This window comes from Podarcis liolepis, assembly GCF_965112155.1.
Source record: "Podarcis liolepis genome assembly, chromosome: 10".
NCBI lineage: Eukaryota > Metazoa > Chordata > Lepidosauria > Squamata > Lacertidae > Podarcis > Podarcis liolepis.
The window spans coordinates 29,239,625-29,265,130 of record NC_139562.1 but is presented as its reverse complement, the minus strand read 5'-3'; the positions used below and the strand labels follow the sequence as shown (position 1 = coordinate 29,265,130).

The 25,506-nt window shown below is 44.4% G+C and overlaps 1 protein-coding gene across 1 annotated transcript; it reads left to right on the top strand.

Moving 5' to 3' along the window:
• The first annotated feature begins 75 nt into the window (after positions 1–75).
• On the top strand, positions 76–25,506 carry LOC310687350 (arf-GAP with dual PH domain-containing protein 1-like). Its single transcript, XM_083462371.1, has 14 exons — positions 76–291; positions 443–544; positions 8,671–8,837; positions 9,996–10,126; positions 12,163–12,254; positions 12,351–12,433; positions 14,868–14,980; positions 15,243–15,389; positions 16,404–16,487; positions 17,226–17,288; positions 18,152–18,223; positions 19,807–20,038; positions 21,406–24,116; positions 24,979–25,506. The coding sequence occupies exons 2-13, from the start codon at positions 537–539 to the stop codon at positions 21,432–21,434; spliced, it is 1,221 nt and encodes a 406-aa protein (XP_083318497.1). The 5' UTR covers positions 76–291; positions 443–536; the 3' UTR covers positions 21,435–24,116; positions 24,979–25,506.

Sequence of the window (25,506 nt, the reverse complement as noted above, 5' to 3'; positions counted from 1 at the left end):
TTGATTTGTGTTTGTTTGTTTGTTTAAAAATGTGGAAAATTAATTAAAAAATTGGGGAAAAAAGAATTCTGGACTCGATCGGTAGAGCAGCTCGAGACTCTTCATTTCAGGGTTATGGGTTTGAGCCTCATAGGTAGACTAAAAGATTCCTGCACAGCTAGGGGTTGGACTAGATGACCCACGGGGTCCCTTGCAACTCTACCATTCTAGGATTCTAAGGGGCAAACTATATAGTGTCCAGAATTGTCTTGAAGGGGAAAATGCACCGAGAATCTGCTCTCAAGAGTTACAGTGCAGTTTGGTGGCGCCATAAAAGACTAGCCCGGTTTATTGTTGCAAGAGGCAAGCTTTTCCCTCTGGAAATTGCTTCATGCATCTAAGGGAGTGGATCTGTATGCCGTAACAAATTGGTCGAAGGTGCCCCGTTTCTTGTTTTTTTAAGACATGGCTGCTGACCTGGGAAAGGTTTTAGTTCTGTGGTTAACTGCAGTCCTGTGCATGTCTACTCAGAAGAAAGACCCATTGAGTTCAACAGGATGTACTTGTAACTGTGTACTGGACTGCAGCCTAAAAGAAACCATCAGCTACAATTGCCAACCACTGTACAGTGGTACCTCGGGTTACAGACTCCGCTAACCCAGAAATAGTACCTCGGGTAAAGAACTTTGCTTCAGGATGAGAACAGAAATCGTGCAGCGGCGGCACAGCGGCAGTGGGAGGCCCCATTAGCTAAACTGGTGCTTCAGGTTAAGGACAGTTTCAGGTTAAGAACGGACATCCGGAATGAATTAAGTTCTTAACCCGAGGTACCACTGTATTGCTATGCATCTCCTCTCATTCAGTAAGCTGATGTTTTCTATTTCTATTATTATTATTATTATTATTATTATTATTATTATTATTATTAAAATTTGTATACTACCCTATACAGATCTCAGGGCAGTTTGCAGCACAAAATTACAATATGAAAGGCACAAAATATGGTACATAATAAAAATAAGAACAAAAACCAATAATCCCCACTTCCACAACACATTTAAGTGGGCATCTATAGAGTCCAGTGGGCCTTATTCCCAAGTAAGGGTGCATACGATTGCAGCCTAAGCTTTAAAGGGGGCTTGTATGCGTGCAATACTGTCAGCTTAACATTTTTAGATGATAGCATTGCTGGTGGGAGATGAGAGTCCCAAAAGCATCTCAGGGGCACCAGGTTGGCAAAGGTTGCTGCAGGGAGACTTCTTTTTTTGTTTTTTAAAAATGATTTTTATTAGTTTTTTAACACATATTTAAAACAAACAATACACAATACAATGACAAACAAACACATAAACATGTAAAATTTCAAAACCTTTTTTTTAAATAGTTTTTATTGCATTTTTTCAAACATAAACAGAAGACAGAAGAAGAAAAAGGAAAAGAAATAAAAAGAAAATAAAAAGAGTCATAACCCTTCAACAGCTTATTTCAACTTTCTATCGAACTTCCCCACATCTCCCGCACAATGCATTCTTAACAATAAATTTATCAGCAAATTATAACCTTGTTTCATGTGTTTCTTTGGTACTTTCAATTGCAGTTTAAGTTTAAATCCCTTATTGTCCATTTACTCTGAAAACAAAACATATTATCATTTTTAACATTTAAACTTTGATTCCTTCAATATTGTTATCCAATTTCATAAATGTTGCACTCTCATTGCTGGGGCTAGCATTTCAAATTATGCGTCATTTTATAGTTCATATAACTTATAAAATTTTTGCAGATAATTCTTAAATTTTTTCCAGTCCTCCTCCATTGCTTCTTCTCCCAGGTCTCGGATTCTGGCAGTCATTTCGGCCAACTCCATGTAGTCAATCAGTTGCGTTTGCCACTCTTCCAGCGTGGGCAAATCTTGAGTCTTCCAGTATTTGGCGATCAGAATTCTTGCTGCAGTAGTAGCATACATAAAAAACGTTCTATCCTTCTTTAGGACCTTTTGGCCGACAATACCCAAGAGGAAGGCCTCCGGTTTTTTAAGGAAGGTGTACTTAAACACCTTTTTTAACTCGTTATAGATCATTTCCCAGAAGACCTTCACTCTTGGGCAAGTCCACCAAAGGTGAAAGAATGTTCCTTCAGCCTCCTTGCACTTCCAACATTTGTTGTCAGACAAATGGTATATCTTAGCAAGCTTGACTGGGGTCATGTACCACCTGTATATCATTTTCATAATGTTTTCTTTCAAGGCATTACATGCCGTAAATTTCATACCGGTGGTCCATAACCTTTCCCAGTCTTCAAACACAATATTGTAACCAATGTCTTGAGCCCACTTTATCATGGCTGATTTGACTGTCTCATCCTGTGTATTCCCTTTAAGCAGCAAGTTGTACATTCTCGATAATACCTTGGTCTTTGGTTCTAACAACTCTGTCTCAAGTTTCGATTTTTCCACCTGGAATCCTGTTTTTTTATCCAACTTAACAACCTCGTTAATTTGGGCATAGTGAAACCAATCTTGCACCTTATCCTTTAAATTTTCAAAGCTCCGCAACCTCCAATTGTCACCAATTTTTTCTATTAGTTCCCAATATTTCGGCCAGCCGGCCTCCATATTGCGTTTTTTCCACGCCTTAGCCTCCACTGGTGATAGCCACCTCGGAGTCTTACTTTCAAGTAAGTCTTTGTATTTCATCCAGACCATAAAAATTGCTTTCCTGACAATATGGTTTTTGAACATTCCATGTGTTTTTGCCTTGCCGTACCACAGATACGCATGCCATCCTAACGAATTGTTGAAACCTTCCAGGTCTAGGACATCTGTATTCTCTAATAAAATCCAATCTTTCAACCAGCAGAAGGCTGCCACCTCATAGTATAACCTTAAGTCTGGCAGGGCAAACCCCCCTCTTTCTTTTGCATCAGTTAGTATTTTAAACTTTATTCGGGGCTTTTTGCCCTGCCAGACAAACTTTGAGATATCCCTCTGCCACTTTCCAAAACATTCCACTCTGTCCACGACCTGCAAGGTTTGAAATAAAAACAACATTTTTGGCAAAACATTCATCTTAACAGCAGCAATTCGGCCCAGCAAGGAAAGCTTCAGTCTCGACCAAGTTTCCAAATCTTTCTTAACTTCTGACCAGCATTTCTCATAGTTATCCTTAAACAAATTCAAATTTTTAGGCGTCAAGTTTACCCCCAGGTATTTCACCTTCTTAACCACAGTTAACTCTGTTTCCTTCTGAAACCCCTCTATTTCTAAAGGCGTCAAGTTTTCCCCCAAAACTTTAGTTTTTTGTTTGTTCAGCTTAAATCCTGCCACCCGACCAAATTCTTGTATCAGTTCCAGAACTCTTTTTGTACTAGATTCTGGCTCCTGTAGTGTTATTACTAAGTCATCTGCAAATGCTTTCAGTTTATATTGTTTCACTCCGACCGTGATCCCCTGTATTTGCCGGTTCCTCCTAATCATGTTCAGCAAAACCTCCAGGACTGATATAAATAGTAGGGGGGATAGGGGGCACCCCTGGCGTGTTCCTTTTTCAATATGGAACTCCTCTGTCACCACATTGTTCACTATCAACTTAGCTTTTTGTTCTGAATAAATTGCTTCTATACCATTTTCAAACCCTCGTCCCACTCCCATCCCTTCCAAGTTTTTCTTCATAAATTTCCAAGAAATGTTGTCAAAGGCCTTCTCTGCATCAATAAAAATTAACACTGCTTTAGTGTTAATATTTGTTTGTAAAAGTTCCAGAATATCGATAATATTCCTAGTATTGTCAAACAAATGCCTGCCAGGGAGAAAGCCTGCTTGGTCCTTGTGAATTACTTCATTTAAAACTTTTTTCAATCTACTTGCCAAAATGTCTGCAAATATTTTGTAATCCACATTTAGGAGTGAGATGGGACGGTAGTTCCTAAGTTGAGTCTTTTCAGTTTCCACTTTGGGTATCAATGTGATGAAAGCTTCTTTCCACGTTTCCGGTGCCCTTCCTCCCCCCAAAATCTGATTGCAAACCTCCATTAGTGGTAGAATCAAATAGTCTTTTAATGTCTTATAGTACTTGGAGGTAAGCCCATCTGGGCCTGGAGATTTGCCCAGCTGCATATTCTGAATGGCATCCTCAATTTCCTGTTGTGTTATTTTACAGTTCAAAATTTATCTCTTCTCCTGAGACAGTTCTGGTAAGCCGTTGAGTTTCAAAAATCGTTCCATCTCAGACACTTCCTCAGGCCCTTGTGTATACAACTTTTTGAAGTATTTCTGGAAACACTTTCTAATTTCACCTGGTTTCTGAATATTTTTCCCTTCCACCTCTAGATTGGTAACGTAGTTAAGTTTCTGTCTTTTTTTCAACTGCCATGCCAGCAGTTTCCCACATTTGTTTGCTGACTCAAAGGATCTTTGTCTCATTTGTTTAATTTTCCATTCCACTTCTTGATTTATCAATTTCACATATTGTGCCTGATGAAATTTAATTTCTCGCAAGATCTCTTTGGATTTTGGTTTAGATCTCAACCTTTTTTCTCCATCTCTTATCTTCTCTAATATTTTATCCTTTTTCCCATTCCAGAGTTTTTTCTTAATTGTGTTTTGTTGTATCAGAAACCCCCTCATTACAGCTTTACTAGCGTCCCAGATTGTTCTTTTTTCCACTGAAGTGTTCAAGTTGATTTCAAAATAGTCCTTTAAAGTTTTTTGGGCCTTCTTTACGATCTCTTGATCTCTAAAGAGGGTGTCATTCATTTTCCATCTGAAGGAGCCAGCTGGAGTAAGTCTCAATTCCATTTTCAGGGCGTTGTGGTCGGAGCAAGTCTTTGGGCAGATTTCCATTCTTATAATCTTCGGTGCCAGCCCTCTAGTTGTCCAAATTTGGTCGATTCTCGTCCATGATGAGTGGGCCTCAGAAAAGAAAGTTCCCTCTCTACCTAGGGGGTTCCTTGTCCGCCAAATGTCAATCAAATCCATATTGTCTGTCAGTTCAAAAAAAGTTTTCGGTAGTCTGCCGTCCTTAGTTATTTGGCTTTGTGACTTATCCATCAAGGTAGAGACCACCCCATTCATATCTCCCATCATAATGATGTTCGAATAGTCCAGATAGTCCAGTAATGTCTCATGTAGCTTCTTATAAAATTCTGCTTTCCCCTCATTTGGTGCATAAATTCCTAATATCAAAACTTTTTCTCCTTGAGATTGTATTTCAATTGCCAAAATTCTCCCTTGCTCATCTTTAAACAAAAATTTCGGTGCTAGGTTCTCCTTTACGTAGATCACCAGGCCTCTCTTTTTTACTTTGTCTGATGAAATAAATTCTTGGCCTAGTCTTTTGTTAATTAGTACTTTCCTGTGGAGCCTAGTCACGTGCGTTTCTTGCAAGCAAATTATATCCAAATTTTCCTTTTTCAAAATATGGAAGATCCTTTTTCGTTTTTCCGGGGAGTTTGCGCCATTAATGTTCCAACTGTACAGCTGCAGAGACATCCTGTATCAATCTGTTGTTGCTCTTTATGGGGTGTCCTCCTTTTTGTCCGGGTCCGAGGGAGATGGTGTTGGTTCCAATTCAGGCTGTGGCGGGGACCAAGGAACTGCTATTCCCTTCTGGAGATCCTCTCCGTGGTCGTGCAGGAACTTCTGGTTGTCCTCTTTTGTCTTAATTCTAACCTTCTTTCCTTTGTGTTTAAATGATAAGCCTTGTGGGAACTCCCACCTATAAGGTATTCCGTTGCCTCTCAAGAGTCTTGCTAGGTCAGTATAGATGGCTCTGAGATCCAGTAATTGTTTTGGTATATCCTTATAAATTTCCGCTCTTCTATCCTGGATCTCAAGTGATTTATTAAAATGAAGGTCAAGTATTTTGTCTCTCTCCTGTTTGGTCCTTAGAATAATCAGGCAATCTCTGGGTCTGTCCTTCCTGGTAACACTTCCCAGTCTAAATGCCGTTGTTATTTTAAAGTCTTTGTCTTCCTTTATTCCCCAGAATTTGGAAAATTCTGCTGTCAAAAAGCCAGTCAAATCTTCTTTTTCGACCTCTGGGATAGAACGTAATCTTAAATTATTTTCCCGGTTTCTCAATTCCACCATGGACAGGTAGGCCTGCTGGTCAGTGATGTGCTTGTGTAGTGGCCTTACCTCTCCTTTCAGTTCATCCACTTTTTGAATTGCTTGGTCAGCTTTTTCGTTCGCAGCTTCGGCCAGTTTCCGATTCTCAGAAGTAGCGTCTTTTAGATTCCCAATTGCTTGTGAGTGCTGTGCCACTTGTTCCGATAGCTTTGTGATAGAGGATGTGGCTAAGTCAATTTTTGCTGTTTGGTCATCAACCTTCTTATTTAAAATCGCAAATTGTTGTAGCATCTCCTTCATAAGTGCATCAGATCCACCTGCAGCCATATCCTCTATTGCTGTTTGTTCAGCTTCCTTTAGTTCAGCTGTTGTTGAAGGTTCAGTTCCCTTCAATTCAGCTACTGTTGGAAGTTCAATTCCCTTCAGTACAGCAGGAACTGATGATCTACGTGACTGAGAAGTCAGAGTTGTTTGCACAAGCTGGCCTTTTGTTGCTTTCGCTTTTGCAGATCTTGTTTTCGGTTGGCCACTCATTCCCCACCTGTCTATGAGTCAAGGTCAAGCTGTCAAAAGTTCCATGGGAAGGACAGGCCTCAGTGTAGATAACAACAGCGGAGAGACAAAACAAAGTTAGTTCCCAAGAAGTTGTAAATCCCAGTCTCCACTAGAGGGAGTACAGTTAGAGGGAGTACAGTTGGAGTTCAGGAGAGAAGGAAAAAAGTTTTGGTCGCCATTAAAGTTCCTGCAGCTAAATAGTTTGCCAATAGTCCTTAAAACTTTTTCCACTAGCAGAGCCCTTCCAAAGTTGACACAAGTTTCACCTCTCAAGGCGCAGGATACAGTTACTTAGTTATGTAGTCCAAAGTTGCCTTTATGTATCTATTTCAATTTTATAAATTGTATCCGCAAAAGACATTCTTTTCCCCTGCCATCCCGAGGCTGGGTCTTAAACTTTAAAGTCCACCAGAGGAGAAGGTTCCCAAATTACTTCCACCCTATAGAGTGAATTAATAAGAAAACTTGCCTTTCATTTCCAACCTCAGTTCTGTCAGACGCATAATGCTTCCACTTTTAAAATCCTTTTCCACTGCTTCCAGCCTGTCAGTTCCTTTGCCTTTGATCTGTAAGCCTTGCCGGAAGACGGACTTCCTGTTTATCATCACTCCGCTTTCAGCCAAATTCTAAATCTTGAGAGTCTTAAAATTGTAAAGTCCAAATTACTCACGGGTTGTAACTTTCCGAATTTGAAGGTTTCAAGAAGAAAGGTCAGCGCTGACCGGCAACAGCAACGCGGCTTCGCTCCGTTGACTGCGAAACGTCCCTCAGCGCCGCTACCCCCTCCGCGATCCGGAGCCCCGTTACGGGGTCCCTTCAACGTTTTAGGGGCTGCTTCTGGCACCCGCCGGGTCCCGAGACCACAGGCTTCTACCACCTGTGGTTTTCCTAAGTGGGTCTCCGCTTCGCCGTAGCGGGCGATCCGTTTTCAGCGGAGCTTCCCTCTCCTTACAAGGAGCAGGCAGCCATTACCGGACGCGCCGCCTCCGGAAGTTCCAAAACCTTCTTTTCTTGAACCCTGTTCCTCCGACTTCCCCATACCTTCCCTTTCTGCATCCCTATTTTCAAATTTCTTCCAGCAAATCCTCACTTCAGAATTTAACTAATTCACCTTTTGCTCCCCCTATCTTTTACCAAATCAATACAGCTGTAACTTATTAATTTCCCTAACCTTGGCATTTTAGCACTCATTAATTTTACAATAGTTCTGAAGATATTCTTTAAATTTCTTCCAATCTTCCTCCACCGTCTCTTTTCCTTGGTCTCGGATTCTGCCGGTCATCTCGGCCAGTCCCATGTAGTCAATCACCTTCGTCTGCCATTCTTCCAGTGTGGGTAGATCTTGTGTCTTCCAATACTTAGCGATGAGTATTCTTGCTGCTGTTGTGGCGTACATAAAAAAAGTTCTGTCTTTCTTTGGCACCAATTGGCCGACCACGCCCAGGAGAAAAGCCTCTGGTTTCTTAAGAAAGGTATACTTAAATACCTTTTTCATTTCGTTATAAATCATCTCCCAGAAGGCCTTAATCCTTGGGCAAGTCCACCAAAGGTGAAAGAACGTACCTTCAGTTTCCTTACAGCTGCAGGGAGACTTCTAGCCTTTGCCACTGCTTTGTTGTGTGGGCTTGGTCAAGCTACAATCTCTTGTCTCTTAGATAAGACCAATACCAGCTGCAAAGGGAGTGTTAGTGTAAGCTTAGGAGTGCTCTTAAGAATCTTTTTAACAAACAAGGGCATAGTAACGAATGTGGGTTGTGCTGCATTTTATCACTTTGCGTGCTGCTTGAGTTCCTTTTTCTGGGGCTTGGCCTTTAGCGCTGTGAGATGTGGAAAAACCGGTTTTTATGTTTAATAGCTGCACTTCCCTTACTACCCACAGGCACAGCCTCCTTTGCCGCGGCTGCTGCCTCGCCTGCAGCTAACACCTCGGCCTGTGCTGCTTTCCCTTGCAAGCATTTTCTTACCACTCCAGCTGCCTCACACAGAGGCAGCTGTGTCTCTGCCTCTCCCTCCTTTAAAAGGAAAAAAAAACCCCTCTAAAAGTTCTCTAAATCTACCTCTTGTGCAAGGTGGACGTGTGATCACAGGTACCAAGGAAGCAGATTTCCGCTCTGCCCCAGAGGGTTCCAAGGCATTCCAGCGATGATGGCTACAGAAGATGGCAGGAATGTGAACCGCCTCAAGGAAGTGTGGAGCAGAGAAGAGAATGCCTTGTGTGCAGATTGCGGGGAACCCGGTAAATCAATTTTTGAGGCTTCAGGGCAGAAGTGGAGGGCAAATGTGATGGACGTCTGAGGCAGTCAAAGAAATGACCGTTCCTTGGAAGGTGTGGCGGGTTGTGGGGAATTAATGAAGGAGAAGCAGCGCTGGCACGTTTGGGCATTGTGTTTTTAATCTAGCCTGGAGCTCCTCCAGATAACTTATGCCTTGTGCAAAGCTTCCATGGAGATTAGATTATATCTGGTATTTGGTGAGTGTTCGTTCTGATTTGTTTGCGGGTATGTTATGTGACAAGGAGCATTCATCCTAAAGTGTGCGCAGGGCATTCATATATATTTCCATTAATCACTCGTTCATTCCTTGCTGTTTTAAAAGTGAATTTGTTGTGCTAGAATCATAGAATCATAGAGTTGGAAGAGACCACAAGGGCCATCGAGTCCAACCGCCTGCCAAGCAGGAAACAAACCTCTGCTAGGGCAGAGGTTTGGGGACCTCAAGCCTGGGAGGCCAAATGTGGCCCTCTGTACCTCTCTGTTTGGCCCTTGCACCCTTCTCAGGCCACACCCATGGCTTCACCCCCTCGAAGTGTTTCTGGCTGATTGGAAAGTGTTCTTGGATTCTAATAATGGTCCTTGGGTTGTTATTTTTACGAACCGCCATGTGACAGGAAATCCCAGGGTGGGCCAAAACGAAGTGAAATACAGCATTTATAAACAGTCTTGAACAAATTTCAGTCAGTGGGGCCTAAAATGAATGCCTCTCAAGGGTCAATGGGCTTGGTGAAGGGCTGCATCTTCAAAACCCTTGAAGAAAGCTTGACAATGAAGGTGACAGAAACATCTTTGTGGTGAGGGAATTCCACCACTTGGGGGCCGCTGCAGAAAATGCCCTCTCACTAGCCCTGAGTTTGGGGCTGTCAAGATGGCGGATAGAGAGTGGACCTTAGAAGATTGCCCTGGAATGATTGTGGCAAACCTAAACTGTGCTCCTGTCCTGCTTGTGGGATTACCACAGGCATCTGGCTGGTGAAGGGCCTTTGTCTCCATCCAGCAGGACTCCTCTTATATATTAGTCAAACAAGGCCTATCAAGAACTTTGGGGTGGGTTAGAACCTGTTTATTAAATAAATATAATACCCAGTCTCCAACCACTGATACACTTTTATTCCCCTTAGACCCTGACTGGGCCTCCTATACTTTGGGCGTCTTCCTCTGCTTAAACTGCTCAGGGATTCATCGCAACATCTCTGACATCAGCAAAGTCAAGTCACTAAGGATGGACCACTGGGATGAAGGTCAGGTGCAGGTGAGTCTTGTGTCCCCAAGAAGCTACTCACTCGATAATATATTTGCATAGGAGATGCAAACAATTCGCCCCTCTTTTCTCTCAAGAATGCTGGGAGTAAAGAGGGAAGGGAAGAAAAGAAAAGAAAAGAAAAGAAAAGAGAGCACCAAGCTTCAGAAATGTAAGACTGATAATCATGGAGGATGAGAAAAGGTTGAGTTCTCCTGAGGTTGCTGTGTCAGGGAAGGAGGGGACCCCGGGGCCTTGTAGAGGTCAAATGGCATGGTGGTGTGGCTGGTGCATAAGCGTGGAATAGGGAAGATAGGGATTTGTGTTAGATGAGGAGCCACTCAGGTGGCTTCTTCCTCTCCCCCCACCAAAGCCTGGATTGCTTTGTGAGTGTAGCAAAAGGGTTTGAATTGTTTGTCACAGATCTGAAACAGTGAGCTGGGGCATAGCCACAGATCTCATTAGCAGGGAGTTCAATAGTGGCAGGATTCTGTGATCAAGAACAAAGCTTGCCAACTGCCTGAAAGTGACTGGTCCATGCTCAAGAATGAAAACATTTGGGTGCCAGTCTAATAGACATGCAATTTTATTATGTGTACTTGTTTTTAATTTTTGTTGATTTCATCTGTATTTTTGGATGAGCATTTTATACTGGGCTGCACATAAATCATACATTTTAAACACCCCCCAAATAATCTTGCAAATCGTAGTTTTTTCAGGTTGCTGAGAACTGTAGCTTTGTGATGGGGTAAACTACAGTTCCCATGATTATTTTGGAGGGGCGTGTATGCTTTAAATGTGCTTTAAATCGGTGGTTCCCAAACTATTTCAGGCCACTGCCCTCTTGGTTCCATAAACTCATCCCCAGGGCCCCCTACCCGACAAAAAGCATCATTCAGAATAGTGGTTTGCGTGACCCACCAAGGACGATAATAGAACAATAAAATTCAAAACAGTATCACTTAATTCAAAAGCCAATTGAAACAATTGAGTTTAACAATTCAACAAAATTGATGAACTGGATCGAGTGATACCAGCTTTAACAAGAGTCTTAAATACATTTAGTAACTATTTCACTGTTCAGCAAATTCTAAATGTGTTGGATGGGCTTGATGAAGTGATACCAGTGTCCCAGTGCCTGGTTTAAAGTCACGTAGCAAGAGTCTTAAGTCACCACCTTTAGTAATCTTGGAGTCTGTTTCATTGCTTGGAGAGAAGTTGGATGACCACACTAAAACCACGTTCCACCGAATATGTTGTTGGAAATGCAACATGGAGCTTTTTGACCACTGTGTTTAGAAATTTCCTTCTGTAACCAAACCTCTTGGTACAATTTCTTAAGCTTTGGCTTCAGCTCAATGCCATTTTGTAGCTCAGGGCTTGTCCACCTGTTAGATGACTGCTGTCCAAGTTGACCTGTGTGGGGTACAGGCTGGAGGGGTCAGTGGAGAATTCAGTCCTGCTGGCTGCAGGGGTCTCCTTTGTCAGTATGTTTCCGCTTGGAATACACTGGGAAAACTGCACCCAGCAGGAATGAACCCTGCCCATCCGTTGATATCACCCAGTAACATCAGATGATTGACAGGTGGATGTGGTTTGGAGAAATTGCCTTGCAGGCCAACTTGGACCCTTCGGCAGCCCAAGACTGGCATTCAGCCTGGAGGTTTTCTCCTCCCCACCAACCCGCTATAGCGTATAGTTGGAGGACAGCTTTGCAATGTGTAAAATGGCCCTGATTCCATTGATAACAGAATCCCAGAATGTGATTTCAGCCTAATCTCCGCATTTCACCGTGTTCTGATTTTGGGAGACAATTAGCTGCACAGACAATGGATATTGCACAGAGTTGTAGGTGGCAAGGCTTTTGAAAATTTATGGGGTGGTACATAAAAGTAGGACTACCCAGGAGAGCATCTCTGCCAGCTGATCCTGGCTAGCTGGAGCTGATGGGAGTTGGAGTCCAAAACATGTCAAGGGCACCAGGTTGAGGAAGCGTGACTTACATGAAAAGGGTATGAGCATTAACTTGTCCATCTTCCCCTTTTTAGTTTTTGATGCAGCATGGGAATGCAGTGGCCAAGGCAATGTATGAGGCCCATGTTCCTATGTACTATTACCGCCCAGTCCACACTGATTGCCAGTAAGTGCCAAATCTCCATCGGGGAAGGGAGAAAGGGTTGTGCATTGTGAGATTTCTCTTACCTGTCACCATATCATCTCTCTCGACTTCCCACAGAGTTCTGAGAGAGCAGTGGGTACGAGCCAAATACGAACGGAAAGAATTCACAGAGCCAGGAAAACATCCGCCATATTCCAATGGTAATCCTTCTGCAGTGGAATCAATCCCTCTGAAAAGCTAGCAGCCTTGTGACCAGTGCCAGATTTACATATAAGCTAAACAAGCTATAGCTTAGGGCCCCACTCTCTTGGGGGCCCCCAAAAAATTTAAAGGGGAAAAAACCTGACATTTTCAAAATATAAGATAAAAAACAAATAAAATAAAAACAGTTTACATACAGCAACAGTGTTTTGTGTTGTGTAGGCTCCTATGATGAAGTAATGGGCCCCGCCTGCTAGCCTGCTCCCTAAATTATCACTGGTTTGCTCATTTCTATATATAGGGTGCCTACATTCTGCGTGGACTGGTTGCATGGCAATATGTGCAAATGGCTTTAGATCCCTATTAGGTCCATAAATTACCATATAGCATACATTCAACACAAAAAACAGCGACAATTTGTTGTTGACAAAGGACAGCTGGACAAAAGGGCAAAATTACCTCCTGTAGTTTAGGGCCTCATCAAACCTAATCCGGCCCTGCTTGTGACAAGTGTTTTTAGGGGGGCCTGTCAAGATCCTGGGGTTCTGGTGACTGCACCGGGATGCCAGGTGCAGCCTCCAAGAGTTTTAAAGAAGAAGACAATTTGGCACATTGTTTTCCCTCCTTCAAACACCCAGAGTGAGTCATGAAATGACATAATCAGGGCTGCTCACCAGAGGAAATGGTTTCCCTGTGAAACAGGAAGAATTATAATTCAGTGCTTGTGGCCTGTATGTAGCAAAGGGTGTGAAAACAGAGTGGAAGACCATCTCTATGTGTGAATGCTTCCTCAGTGGGGGCAGGCAGAGCAGTTTTCACGTCCACCTTCCACCCTTTTAGAACTGAAGTACTTACAGCATAGCTGCTACTTTTTCTTATTGCAAAGCCTCCCCCCCCAAAAAAAAAGACACAAGGAATGGTCAGAGGAAAAGTGGAAGCTAGAACTTAAGTAGCTAGTCCTTAATAACCGCAGATCAAATAATTCCTCGACCATCTCTCATCTAGGATGTCTCTCACCCTGACGGCATGGAGGAGAATGCACTGTGCTAAAATATGTAGACTTTTGGAGTAGAATGATGGAGGGGTTTGGTCTCTGTAGGGCAGTATGTATCTGCTGTACAGAAACCTCAGTGGTCAGTGCGCAGAGGTCATAGCTTAGTGGCAGAGCCCCCCCCCCTGCATGCAGAAGACCCCAGGTTCAGTCCTCTTGAGATCGCCAATTAAAAGATGAGGGAGACCCTGAATGACTGCTGCCAACCGAAACAGAGAATATTGGGCTAGATGGACAAATAGCCTGGTATAATCTGTTTACTAGGTAAGTGAGGTGCAGGAGCAACTACACTAGGTAAGTGAGGTGCAGGAGCAACTATACAGACCTCTTCCAGACAACCTTTTCATTGAGCATTAATTCTTATTTGCTTGCATAAAGCCTATGCAGAGGTTAGGCAATGTCTGGTCTTTATTGAAAATAAAAAAATTCCTTCCAGTAGCACCTTAAAGACCAACTAAGTTAGTTCTTGGTATGAGCTTTCGTGTGCATGCACACTTCTTCAGATACACTGAAACAGAAGTTGCCAGATCCTTCTATATAGTGAGAAGGTGGGGAGGGGTATTACTCAGAAGGGTGGTGGGAATGGGTGATTGGCAGATAGCTGAGATGAGCCTGTTGACGACTCTTAAAGACTGCAATAGGTCTTACAGGAAAAGGCAAGGGGTGAGAAGGTGAAAAATGGCTTAGTCATGTATAATGAGATAAGAATCCAATGTCTTTGTTCAGACCAGGTCTCTCCATGGTTTTAAGTTTGGTAATGAGTTGCAATTCAGCAGCTTCTCTTTCCAGTCTATTTCTGAAATTCTGTAGATCTATTTTAGTTCTGAAAAGGTTTGCTGTAGATCTGTAGATCTACAGCAAACCTTTTCAGAACTAAAATACCCAGCAGATGAAGTTAGACAACAGATCAACAGAGCCAGACTGTTTTATTTTGACTATGGCAGACCAACACGGCTACCTGTAACTGGTCTTTATTGAGTATTTGTTGTGATTTGCTTGCAAGGAGGTTCATCCTCCCGTGCTTGCTTCTTCCCCTTAATCATTTGTTCATTCCACACTTTTCAGTGCATTCCCCCATTGCTTTCCTAACTGCAAAAAGTCTCTCTCTCTCTCTCTCTCTCTCTCTCTCTCTCTCTCTCTCTCTGTGTGTGTGTGTGTGTGTGTGTGTGTTTAAGTGGATTTTTTGCGTTAGGATGACAGGGCACTTTAATCCACTTCAGTTGCATGAACCTAAATTCCTAGTATATGCTGGAATTTCTCCCACAACATACTGGCAGTCTGTAGGCAACCCTGATACATGGCAGCTTCCTGTGTGTCTTGTGCTGTCTGATGTTTTCATTCTGGCCAGGGCATGTAATCTCCAGCTTGCATTTTCCTCCTAGGATTGAAGGAAGGGATTCTGTGGAAGCGAGGCAGAGACAACGGGCAGTATCTTCCGCGCAGGTTTCTGCTGTCCGAGAGAGAGGGCTGTCTCAAGTATTTTGTCAAACAGGATGTGAGTAGCAATCTACCTCTGTGAGTGCGTCCCAACCCGGAACGGGCAACCTTTCCTACAGTCTTCAGAAGGATGCTTCAGAATTTTCTTTGCAGTACCGTAAGGAAACCTGAGTTGCCCTTGCACTGCCCCTGTCATCTCCCATCTCTTCACACTTTAAACTGTTAAGGGCCTGCCTGTTTTTATTTTTGCTTATGAAGCTCTGCAAGATCCCTTGTGCACCAGTGGTGTTGTATAAATACCAACATTATTTTCTTTTCAGGCCAAAGAACCAAAAGTAGTTGTTAAAATTGACACTATCAATGCCACGTTCCAGCCGGAGAAGACAGGGAACCCAAATGGCCTGCAGATCACCTACCTGAAAGAGAACAAGACTCGCAACATCTTCCTTTATCATGAGAATGGGAAGGTACAGGGGCCGTGGCTAGCAGTATGGTGTGGCACTCTGTAGGAAATTGTGGAGAAAGCCTGGATTTGACAGAGTCAGCGTCTTCTATCAGAAGATGGTCTAGATAAGGAGAACAAGCATTGCCTGCAACAGCTGCAAATTAAATACAAGTCCTTAGCACTGCTAGGAAATATGGCCATGGTAGGAAACCATCATGGGGCAGGATGCTGATTGGATTATTATGAATTCTAGCTGTGGGAGATGTTCACTGATGCTGCCCAGGAACTTTCTTCAATTGGACTTTGAGTTCCTCAGACGCATGCTGCAAACTTACCAGGAAGAAAGTTCCATAGGCATAGGGGATTAGACAAATTCATGGAGGATAAGGCTATCAGTGTTTACTTGTCACAATGGCTAAGTTCTGCCTACATTGTCGGAGGCAGTGTGCCTCTAAATATCAGCTGCTGGGGATCACAAGTGGAGAGAGTGCTGTTGCATTTACATTCTGCAGGTGGGCTTCCCATGGGTTGGCTGCTATAAGAGCCGGAAGCTAGTCTAGATTGGCTTTTAGCCTTGTCCAACAGGTTTCTTAGAAACCAACAAGATTTGCTTCTGAGTAGACCTGAGGGACACAGGTGGCACTGTGGGTTAAACCACAGAGCCTAGGATTTGCTGATCAGAAGGTTGGCAGTTCGAATCCCTGCGACGGGGTGAGCTCCCATTGCTCTGTCCCTCCTCCTGCCAACCTAGCAGTTCGAAAGCATGTCAAAGTGCAAGTAGATAAATTGGTATCGCTTCAGTGGGAAGGTAAACGCCATTTCCGTGTTCTGCTCTGGTTTGCCAGAAGCGGCTTAGTCATGCTTGCCGCATGACCCGGAAGCTGCACGCCAGCTCCCTTGGCCAATAAAGCGAGATGAGCGCCGCAACCCCAGAGTCGGTCACTACTGGACCTAATGGTTAGGGGTCCCTTTACCTTTACCTAGACATACTTAGGGTCAAGCTCATTGTTCTTTTGTGTGCCATTCCTCTATCTAGGAAATTGTGGACTGGTTCAATGCAATCCGCGCAGTACAATTCCACTATTTGAAGGTGGCCTTTCCTGTTGCCAGTGATCAAGAGGTAAGGAAGTCATGGAACAAGATTGGCCTCCTTCAGGCAACCTGTTTATCCAACATTCATCCTGATTTTCTTGCACAAAGTTTGTGCAGAGAATAGACTATGGCTGGTCTTTATTCATTTTGATTTCTTTGCAGGAAAGTTATGTGATAGCAGCATTCATCCTGATTGTCATGTCAGGTGTTTGTTTGGTGTTTACACATTGCCTTGTCAACCACTTGTTTATCCCACACTTTTCAGTGCATTCAATTTATTAGCTGCATTATCTTTTTAAAGTTGGTTTGATTTCTTTAAAAGTGGATCTCTTGTGCTGGGGCAACAGAGCACTTGAATCCACTTTGACTGCACAAACCTAAATTTCTGGCATGTGCTTGCATTCCTTCTGCATAGCCTGCTTGCAAGGCTGCACTACAGACTTAACTGGCTTCCTAGTGTCATTGCAAATCTAATTACTTTCAGCTCTTTGGCCATCTTTGACTCAAAGTGAAATTGGGTAGAGTGTGTGTGTTTGGTTGGATCAGCATTAGGCATTTTGTGTGTGGTGGGGGGGGGTGTCTGTGGAGCTGGCATGTTTGGGTTTGGCTGGACAGAACTAGTTGTTTTGATACCTTGGGTAAAAAGACGTTTCCCCCCTACCCTAGCCCACCCAATTTCCTGTCTATCCAAACCTCTGATTATGCATAGTGTTTGAGTGCCTTCCCAGCCATTTCTGATAAGCCAAAAGCTGTCCTTCTGTTGCAGCTCAAAAGCCGCCTGACTCGGAATTTCCTGAAAGAAGGCTACATGGAGAAGACTGGGCCCAGGGTATATCAATTTATTTATTTAGGTTTCTATGTTTATTTTGCGGACACAGGTGGCGCTGTGGGTTAAACCACAGAGCCTAGGACTTGCCGATCAGAAGGTCGGCGGTTCAAATCCCTGCAACGGGGTGAGCTCCCATTGCTCAGTCCCTGCTCCTGCCAACCTAGCAGTTTGAAAGCACGTCAAAGTGCAAGTAGATAAATAGGTACCGCTCTGGTGGGAAGGTAAACAGCGTTTCCGTGCACTGCTCTGGTTTGCCAGAAGAGGCTTAGTCATGCTGGCCACATGACCCAGAAGCTGTACTCCGGCCCCCTCGGCCAGTAAAGCGAGATGAGCGCCGCAACCCCAGAGTCAGTCACGACTGCACCTAGTGGTCAGGGGTCCCTTTACCTTTTTATGTTTATTTTAAATCCCCTGCCCGAGGTTTAACCAAGAGTAAACTACCAGCAAAATGAAAACAGCAAGAAGGCATCTTGCGAGATTAAGGTTGAGGCAGTCACACTGCTTCACTTCCAATCAGTACATATCCCATAATGTTTTATGCCACAAGTGTTCTGGTATATTTTTGTCCTGCTTTGGTATCCTCTAACACCCTCCCCCCCCCCGACAGCTTTAATGTGGTAGCACTGGGGAAGTACTGTAGAACAAATTAAAGTAGGGGGGGAAATCCACTACTAATGCATTATTATTGTGTTAAGAACTTGTTGTGGAATACCTGCAATAAACAACAGTCTGGGTGGGCCCTCTTAACTCTGTGCTACTAGGGCAGATGTGATATAGGAATTGAATGCACTTCTAAAGCCACTATCGAAGATTGACCAGGAGAGGGCTCCCTCCTCTTGTAAACATCTCTGGTTCTTCTGCAGCAAAAGGAGTCTTTCAAGAAGCGCTGGTTCACTCTGGACCACCGAAGGCTGATGTACTTCAAGGATCCTATGGTAAGCCAGCAATCGGATTGCCCCTTATCCCCTCCCACCTTGCTCTGCTCTCAGTTCTTTACTAGGTTACACTGTCTTCCAGCAGATGAATAGCCATCTTGTGTTGCTTGAAACAGGAGCAGGGTTGCTGCCTATCAAACCTGCTCCTGTTGCCATGCTGATTTAGGAACCTAAAGTTTTAGTGCTTGCTTTCTGCCCGTCAGACTTTCGTTAAAGCTGGGTTTCCCCCCTCTCTGACCAGTGGCAAGCTCAAAACAGGTGCAAAGAGACAGCTCCTGAAACCGTGGGACTCCCCACAGGATGGCCTCCAACTTGGATGGCTTTAAGAGGGTGGGAGAAATTCATGGAGCAGACGGCGATCGGTGGCTACTAGCCATGATGGCTGTCCTCTGCATCCATGGCTGGAGGCAGTAATGCCTCTGAATATCAGCTGCTGGAAACCACAGGGCATGAGGGAGTGGTCTTGTGTTCAAGTCCTGATTGCAGGCTTCCTGCAGGCACTTGGCTGGCCATTGTCAAAACAAGACAATTGGCAGGAATGGGAAACCAGGTTTCCTTGGACTGTAGCCCCCATCACTCCTGACCGCTGGCCATGCTACCTGGGGCTGATGGGACTTGGAGCCCAACAGCATGTCAGGCCATCTGTCAGGGATGCTTTATTTGAGATCCCTGCATCACAGGGGCTTGGACGAGATGACCCTTGCGGTCCCTGTCAACTTCATAATTCTACAATTCTATGATTACCTTCTAGAGGCCCATAGGTTTCTTATTCCTGTTATGGAGGGAACAATGGTGGAAAATGTCCACTACCCCAGGCTGCTGCTTCAACTGTCTGAGCTGCTTCTGCTCTTTCTAGCATTAAAGGGTGGGGGTTAAGATAGTGGGACATCATCAAGCTTTACTCTCTCCCCATTGTGCCACCACACACCCTGGGAAACTGTTTTGATGACCCCTTCAGAGTTTTCTTTCCCCAAAAAAAATCTTTTTTAAAAAAAGTTTTACATTGCAAATTTAAATTCAAACATTAAACACCAACACCATCATTTAGGATTCCCTGAATCCTTCGACTCCCCTCCACCCTTCTATAGTTACCACTATCAATCTTTTTTCAACGGCTTCTCTTATTTTTTTCTATTTTTCTTAAATAATCAATTTTTACCATAATTTTTAGTACATTACAAGCACCCCTCAAATCCTGCCAAAGTTTTTAGTTTCTTACAGTGTTCTCTTAAATACATTGTAAATTTTCCCCATTCCTTCTTAAAGTTCTTCTCTTCCTGGTTTCTGATTTTCCCAGTCAATTTTGCCATTTTGGCATAGTCCATCATCTTCATCAACCTTTCGTCTCTGGTCAGGACTTTGTCTTCTTTCCACCTCTGGGCCTGTAGTATCCGCGCTGCTGTCATTACATACATAAATAATCGTTTTTGCTCCTTTGGTATATCTGCGCCTAAAATTCCTAATAAAAAAGCCTCTGGTTGACGACCCCATCAGAGTTTTCATCCTGGTCCAGTGTGTGCTCTCGGTCGCTAACATGGACTGGAATCCTAAGGCACGTCTCCTATTTCTCTCCTACTTTGCAGGATGCTTTTGCGAAAGGTGAAGTGTTCATAGGTAGTGATGGGCATGGATATGGTGTCCGGCAAGGGCTGCCGACCGGCACGCAGGGCACCTTCACCTGGCCGTACGGCATCACCATTATCACACCTGACCGGGAGTACCTCTTCACCTGTGAGACTGAGAGGGAGCAGCAAGAGTGGATTGCAGCCTTCAGGCATGTTATAGAGCAGCCCATGACACCCCAGGAATATGCAAGTAAGTGCCAGAAAGACTTTCTTCTTGGGCACTTGGGTCTGAGGGGTGTGTGTGGCAGGGATCTATATTGAGAAGTAAAGTGCTGTCATTCATATATATATATATTTCTAATTTACATTTCAAAATATTCATTTAAACATCCTTGAATCAATGACTTCCTTTCTTCTCTTTCCGTGGTCCATTTTGCATACCATACATCCCTGCATGTTTCACATGAACTAAACAATTCTGTAATCCATTGTTACATCCATCAAAACTTATTTACACTGTTGAATTTATCTTAATGCTACCAGCGTTTTTAAATGCACACAATTTTCACCCATATATTCAGTAAACATTTTCCAGTACATTTAAATGTACATTCTTCTTGTTCTCTTATTCTATATGTTAAATCTGCAAGCTGCACTTATACCATCAGTTTAAGTTGCCATTCTTCTTTAGTTGGGACTTTGCTCATTTTCCATTTCTGGGCTAACAAAACACGGGCCGCAGTAGTAGCATACATAAATAGTCTTTTTTGACACCTGGGAATTTCCCTCTGAATTATTCCCAACAGAAAGGACTCTGGGGTTTTTTTTGGAAAGGTACTTTTAAACAATTTTTTCAATTCATTATATATCATTTCCCAATACCCTTTTACAAGTCCACCACATATGATATCATATCACACCACAACGCTCTCTTCTCCCCACCTCCAGAAAACACATGTACATGTTCAGGAGGCTCAGATGAACAGCTTTCATACATGCTCACATACATTGTAGCATTTTTGCTCTTAAAGCAGCACTGGGGAGCGGGGGTCTCCTACACCAGAACTGGCCTGGAGAAGCAAAAATTCATCTTCCCTGCCTCTCTATCTTCTTCTTTCTAACTTACCTGTTGCAGCTAACTCTTCTTTTTACAGTGAGTGTGCTGCTGCATTCGGAGCAAACAGTTATTCCCATTCTCTCCAGTGCTCAAACTGCCCCACACCTGTTTGCTTTGCTTGCAGCAGTGCCTGGACTGTAAAAAGATTTTTTTTTAAAGATGCTGGAGACTGCCAATTATTGTGCGGACATTGTTTTAGGAAACCCAGAGGCTGCAGGGCCTCTGACCTGTGCCCCAGAATCTGGTCTTGTTGGTGCTTCTGGTCTTGTTGGTGCTTCTGTGGCTGACCTCTGGAAACCCCACCCTGACTTCTGTGATTTTACCAGGCACTGTCCACATCCTTGAAAGCTTGTCTCTGCATCCTTGAGAACTAGAAACTTAAATTATGAGATAAAACAAAAGCTGCATTCCGTGTGCCCAACACTAAATTCTGTTTGAGAATATACGTAATTGCAGAACTCGTCCATCCCTGCTCTAATGCCTCCTCTGTTTTCCTACAGTTGAAGCTTATTTCAAGCTGAAGCCCTAACATCTTTGAAGGAGAGAGACTTGCTGCTTTTCTACTTGTTGGTCTGCCCTCTTGGGAAACACAGGGTTAAAGAAGGCACCCTTTCTCAAAGAAGCTGCTATGCTATATTCCAGTGCCTCGTGGTTGGGATCCATTTGGACAGCAGAGCTTTCTGCCATTTTGATCAGCAATGGATCCAGATGGAAAGCGCAGGAGCTGATCAACTGAGGCATTATTTGTCCTGTCCCACCATAGGCCTGGCAGACTTGCTTTCTATTGGTCACACTATTTCTGGGGGCCCTCCTCAGTGGCTTACTACTGCTTGCTGCTGATTGGCTGCTGTCTATTCAAGGCTTCAACAGGAAGATAGAAAACAACCACTCATCAAAACAGCTGTGTGTATATGTACCAAACTGATGAGTATTTTATTTTGCTCCTGTTTCTGCTGCTGCCCCATGTCTCTTACTCTCTGATTATTCTGATGTCCCGGCTGCCAGGTTTCCCCACTTTGCTATCTATTCAAAACCATGATAAACCTGCTATCTTTCTCTTGACTTCCAAGTTCCTGGCAGCCTGCAGCAGTACTTGTCTTTTGAGTTCATATTGTTGCCTCCAGTAGAAAAACGAGGACTGTCCTGAGTGCTGAGGCTGTTCTGGGTGGTCCAGTCATGCATGCCACTCCACTGCCTGTAACTTCTGTGTTTTCTATTCAAATGCAATGAAATTTCTACTTATTTCCCCAAAGCATCGGACCAGCCAAATAATTTCAGGAAGATTGGTCAAAGGGTATCAGTTTTATAAGGCATTGAAAATATCATTGCATATCCTCCAAGGTACTCCAAAGTTTTGATGGAGAACCAACTACCTATTCCTCTGCTTGTAACTTGGCATGATAATTTTGGTGTGCCTTTTTACTAGACCCCATTTTATACCTGACAGATGCATTGATCTCTCTGCCTCTTGTCCTCTCCACATCAACTTTCTGTGACCTTTATAGGCTGCTCCAGACTGTTTCTGTTTCTTCAGCTCAGCGGAAATGAGTGAAAAATAATCAAATGAAAGATGTTTTTGTTGTTGTTCAGAACTCTTCAATTTAAATTCACGTATGTTATCCTAACTAAAACAAATGAAACTAATGGGGCTTGTTCCTTTTATTTTCCATTCATTTCCCACAATGAACGTGGAGATAGCTATAACAACACAACTTGCTCTTCTTTATAGACAAGCTCTTGAGGATTCTTGCCAGCCTGCTTAGCCCTCTTCTCTGATCCAATGGGCTTCTCCTTATATCAATTAGCCCTCTCTGACAGATAAAGAACTCGAATTCAGGTTTCTCTGTCTGCCCAGTTATTTAATGTAGGCAGAGGAAAGGCAAGGGTTAAAGGTCCATCAGGCATAGGAGCCAACTCCTAGGGGCTGAGGTCAAAAGATATGAGGGGGCTATCATTCCCCCTCATAAGTTGATGGGCATTGCGATTCAAATAGTGTGTGTGTGCTGTGTCATGTGATTGATTATCACATGACAGGCCAAATGTGTGGCTAAGTATGAGCTGAGACATTGATCCAACAAGTGACACACTCCCTCCCACTCCTTTCTTTTGAAGAGCAGGGAGGGCACAAGCCTTAGCCCACCTGAACCTACTCCAGGCTACCTGCTCCCCTGACGCTCCTCTGTCTCAGACATTTTGCCTCCCTCACCCTGTTCAGACCCTCCGCCAGGTCATCCAGCTCCCTGATCTCTTCCTCTTCGGGATTAAACTGTCCCCTCTGCGACATCCCTGAGGGGCTGATGATAGTGGAGAGGGCAGCTTTGCAAACTGTCTCAAGTCCCAGAAGCAGAGGCAGATTTATGGGAGCACATCCGGTATGCCTAAATTGAGCTCTGAGCCGAGAGAGTGTCACAGGGAGTTCTGCAATAATGACGAGCGATGGAAGGCAGGCGGGGGGGGGGGGCACCAAATTTTGGCATTGCACTGGGCACCACTGAAATGTTAAAGTCTGCACTGCCAGAAGTGGGGGGGGGGGTAGATTTTTTTCTGTTTCATGAAATGCCTTGCAGAAAATGACTAGAGATGTATCAGGTTGCATGTGAGCAAGGATGTTGTGTGTGTGTGTTGGGTTCAAGAAGATGAGTTCTGAGTGGCTCAGTAGGAATGCTGGAAATGTTTGTAGGAGTATTATTTTATTAAACTGACTCCAGAAAGAGCACTGAAACAATCGGTTATGCTGCCAAACCCTTTGCAGTCATGCTTTCCTCTCGGCCGATTAAGCTGGGCTGATGGAATGGCTCATCTAGCACCAAATTGCCAAGGCAGCTGTTTGCAGCTGGATTTCCCCATAACTACGTTTGTGGAGCTTAAGAGGAGGGAAAATGGTTGGCTAGAGAATTCCACTTAGTGCTATCAGAGATCCCTGGCATTAGCATTACTGCTGACTACATGGCATAAACTAAGGGTATTGTTCCAAGCCATGACATGCAAGCAAAAACCTCACTGCAAGCGTGTGCATGCCTCCTTACACGTTACTGGTAAGCAACGGCCAACAGGATAGAGTTTTGTCATTTCTATGCTGTAGGGAATCTCAGGTCCAGGAAACAAATGCAACTTTCCAGACCTCTCAAGTCTGGTCACCTCAAAAGGCTCCCTTGGCCATTCCCTGCACTGGCCTCCCTTCACACCCTGAAAGTTTTTGTCTGACCGGAATGTGCCCTTAAAAGGTAAAGGTAAAGGTACCCCTGCCGGTACGGGCCAGTCTTGACAGACTCTAGGGCAGTGTTTCCCAAACGTTTTTGGGCAACGGCACACCTGTTTACTGAAAAAAAATCTCGCGGTACACCACCATTAAAGCCCCGCCCCGTGACGTCAGCGCGCAGCGTCACGCCGGGAGGGACGCACAAAAGTGAAAGTGTTTTCCCTCGGCAGCTCCTCTCAGCTGCGCTCAATCCGCCTCGGAGCGCAGGAGCGATGCCTCTCTCTGGCTCTCCCTCCGCGCAGGCTGAGGGAGGGAGGGAGGGGCGCGTGTGACCCGTCTCTGCTGGGAGACCAAACCCAGCGAGGCAGAGTCGCGCGGAGGCGCCCAGGCAGCGCTGCCGGCTGCGAGGAGGAGCGCCAGGCAGCAGCAGGAGGCGCGGCCTCTCCTCGCCGCCGCCGCCCCGCCTCTCGCCGCCCGACTCGCCCGCCTCCCTCCAGGCATCTCGCGGCACACCAGCCGATGTCTCACGGCACACTCGTGTGCCGCGGAACACCGGTTGGGAAACACTGCTCTAGGGTTGTGCGCTCATCTCACTCTAGAGGCCGGGAGCCAGCGCTGTCCGAAGACACTTCCGGGTCACGTGGCCAGTGTAACGAAGCTGCTCTGGCGAGCCAGCGCAGCACACGGAAACGCCGTTTACCTTCCCGCTAGTAAGCGGTCCCTAGTTATCTACTTGCACCCGGGGGTGCTTTCGAACTGCTAGGTTGGCAGGCGCTGGGACCGAGCAACGGGAGCGCACCCCGCCGGGGGGATTCGAACCGCCGACCATGCGATTGGCAAGTCCTAGTCGCTGAGGTTTTACCCACAGTGCCAGCCATGTCCCTTGGACTCTGACAATGCCGCAAGCCTATCTGGACAGAGGATGGAGAAGGGTTTGTGTTAAACTATCCTAGAGGTCAAAGATGAAATGTACATTCATTGGGCCACCCACTTTTGCTTCTGGCCTTGCCTGCCACTGGTATGTGGTCCTTGGACAGTGGTCAAAAAGGGTCAAATAAAGGGCTAAGATAGATTGCCCACCCCTGCTGCATGCCTGTTGCGTAGAATTGAGAAATGTCCTGATTTTGATCAAGATAGGGAAATTTGCAGGGGCAAGGTAATATCCAGAATGTTTAAAACAAAACTACAAGCAAGCAGCTGTGTTGGTCCTGCATTAAAAACAAAAAAATAACAATAACATTTGAGGACCTATTAATGTTGTAAACAGCTTTTATAAAGCTGTGTATGTGCTTAATCTTTAAAGCTCATTTGAAATTCTTACTCCAAAGAGTCCTGGGCACTGTAGTTTGTCAAGGGTTGTTCAGAATTGTAACTCTGTGATCCTAAAAGTAAAAATTAAAAA

Bases quoted from the DNA above. Each gene is read 5' to 3' on its own strand.
- LOC310687350 (XM_083462371.1), top strand. The intron at 16,488-17,225 runs GTAAGGAAGTCA...CTTCTGTTGCAG, and splicing joins CTGTTGCCAGTGATCAAGAG to CTCAAAAGCCGCCTGACTCG. The intron at 18,224-19,806 runs GTAAGCCAGCAA...CCTACTTTGCAG, and splicing joins TGTACTTCAAGGATCCTATG to GATGCTTTTGCGAAAGGTGA.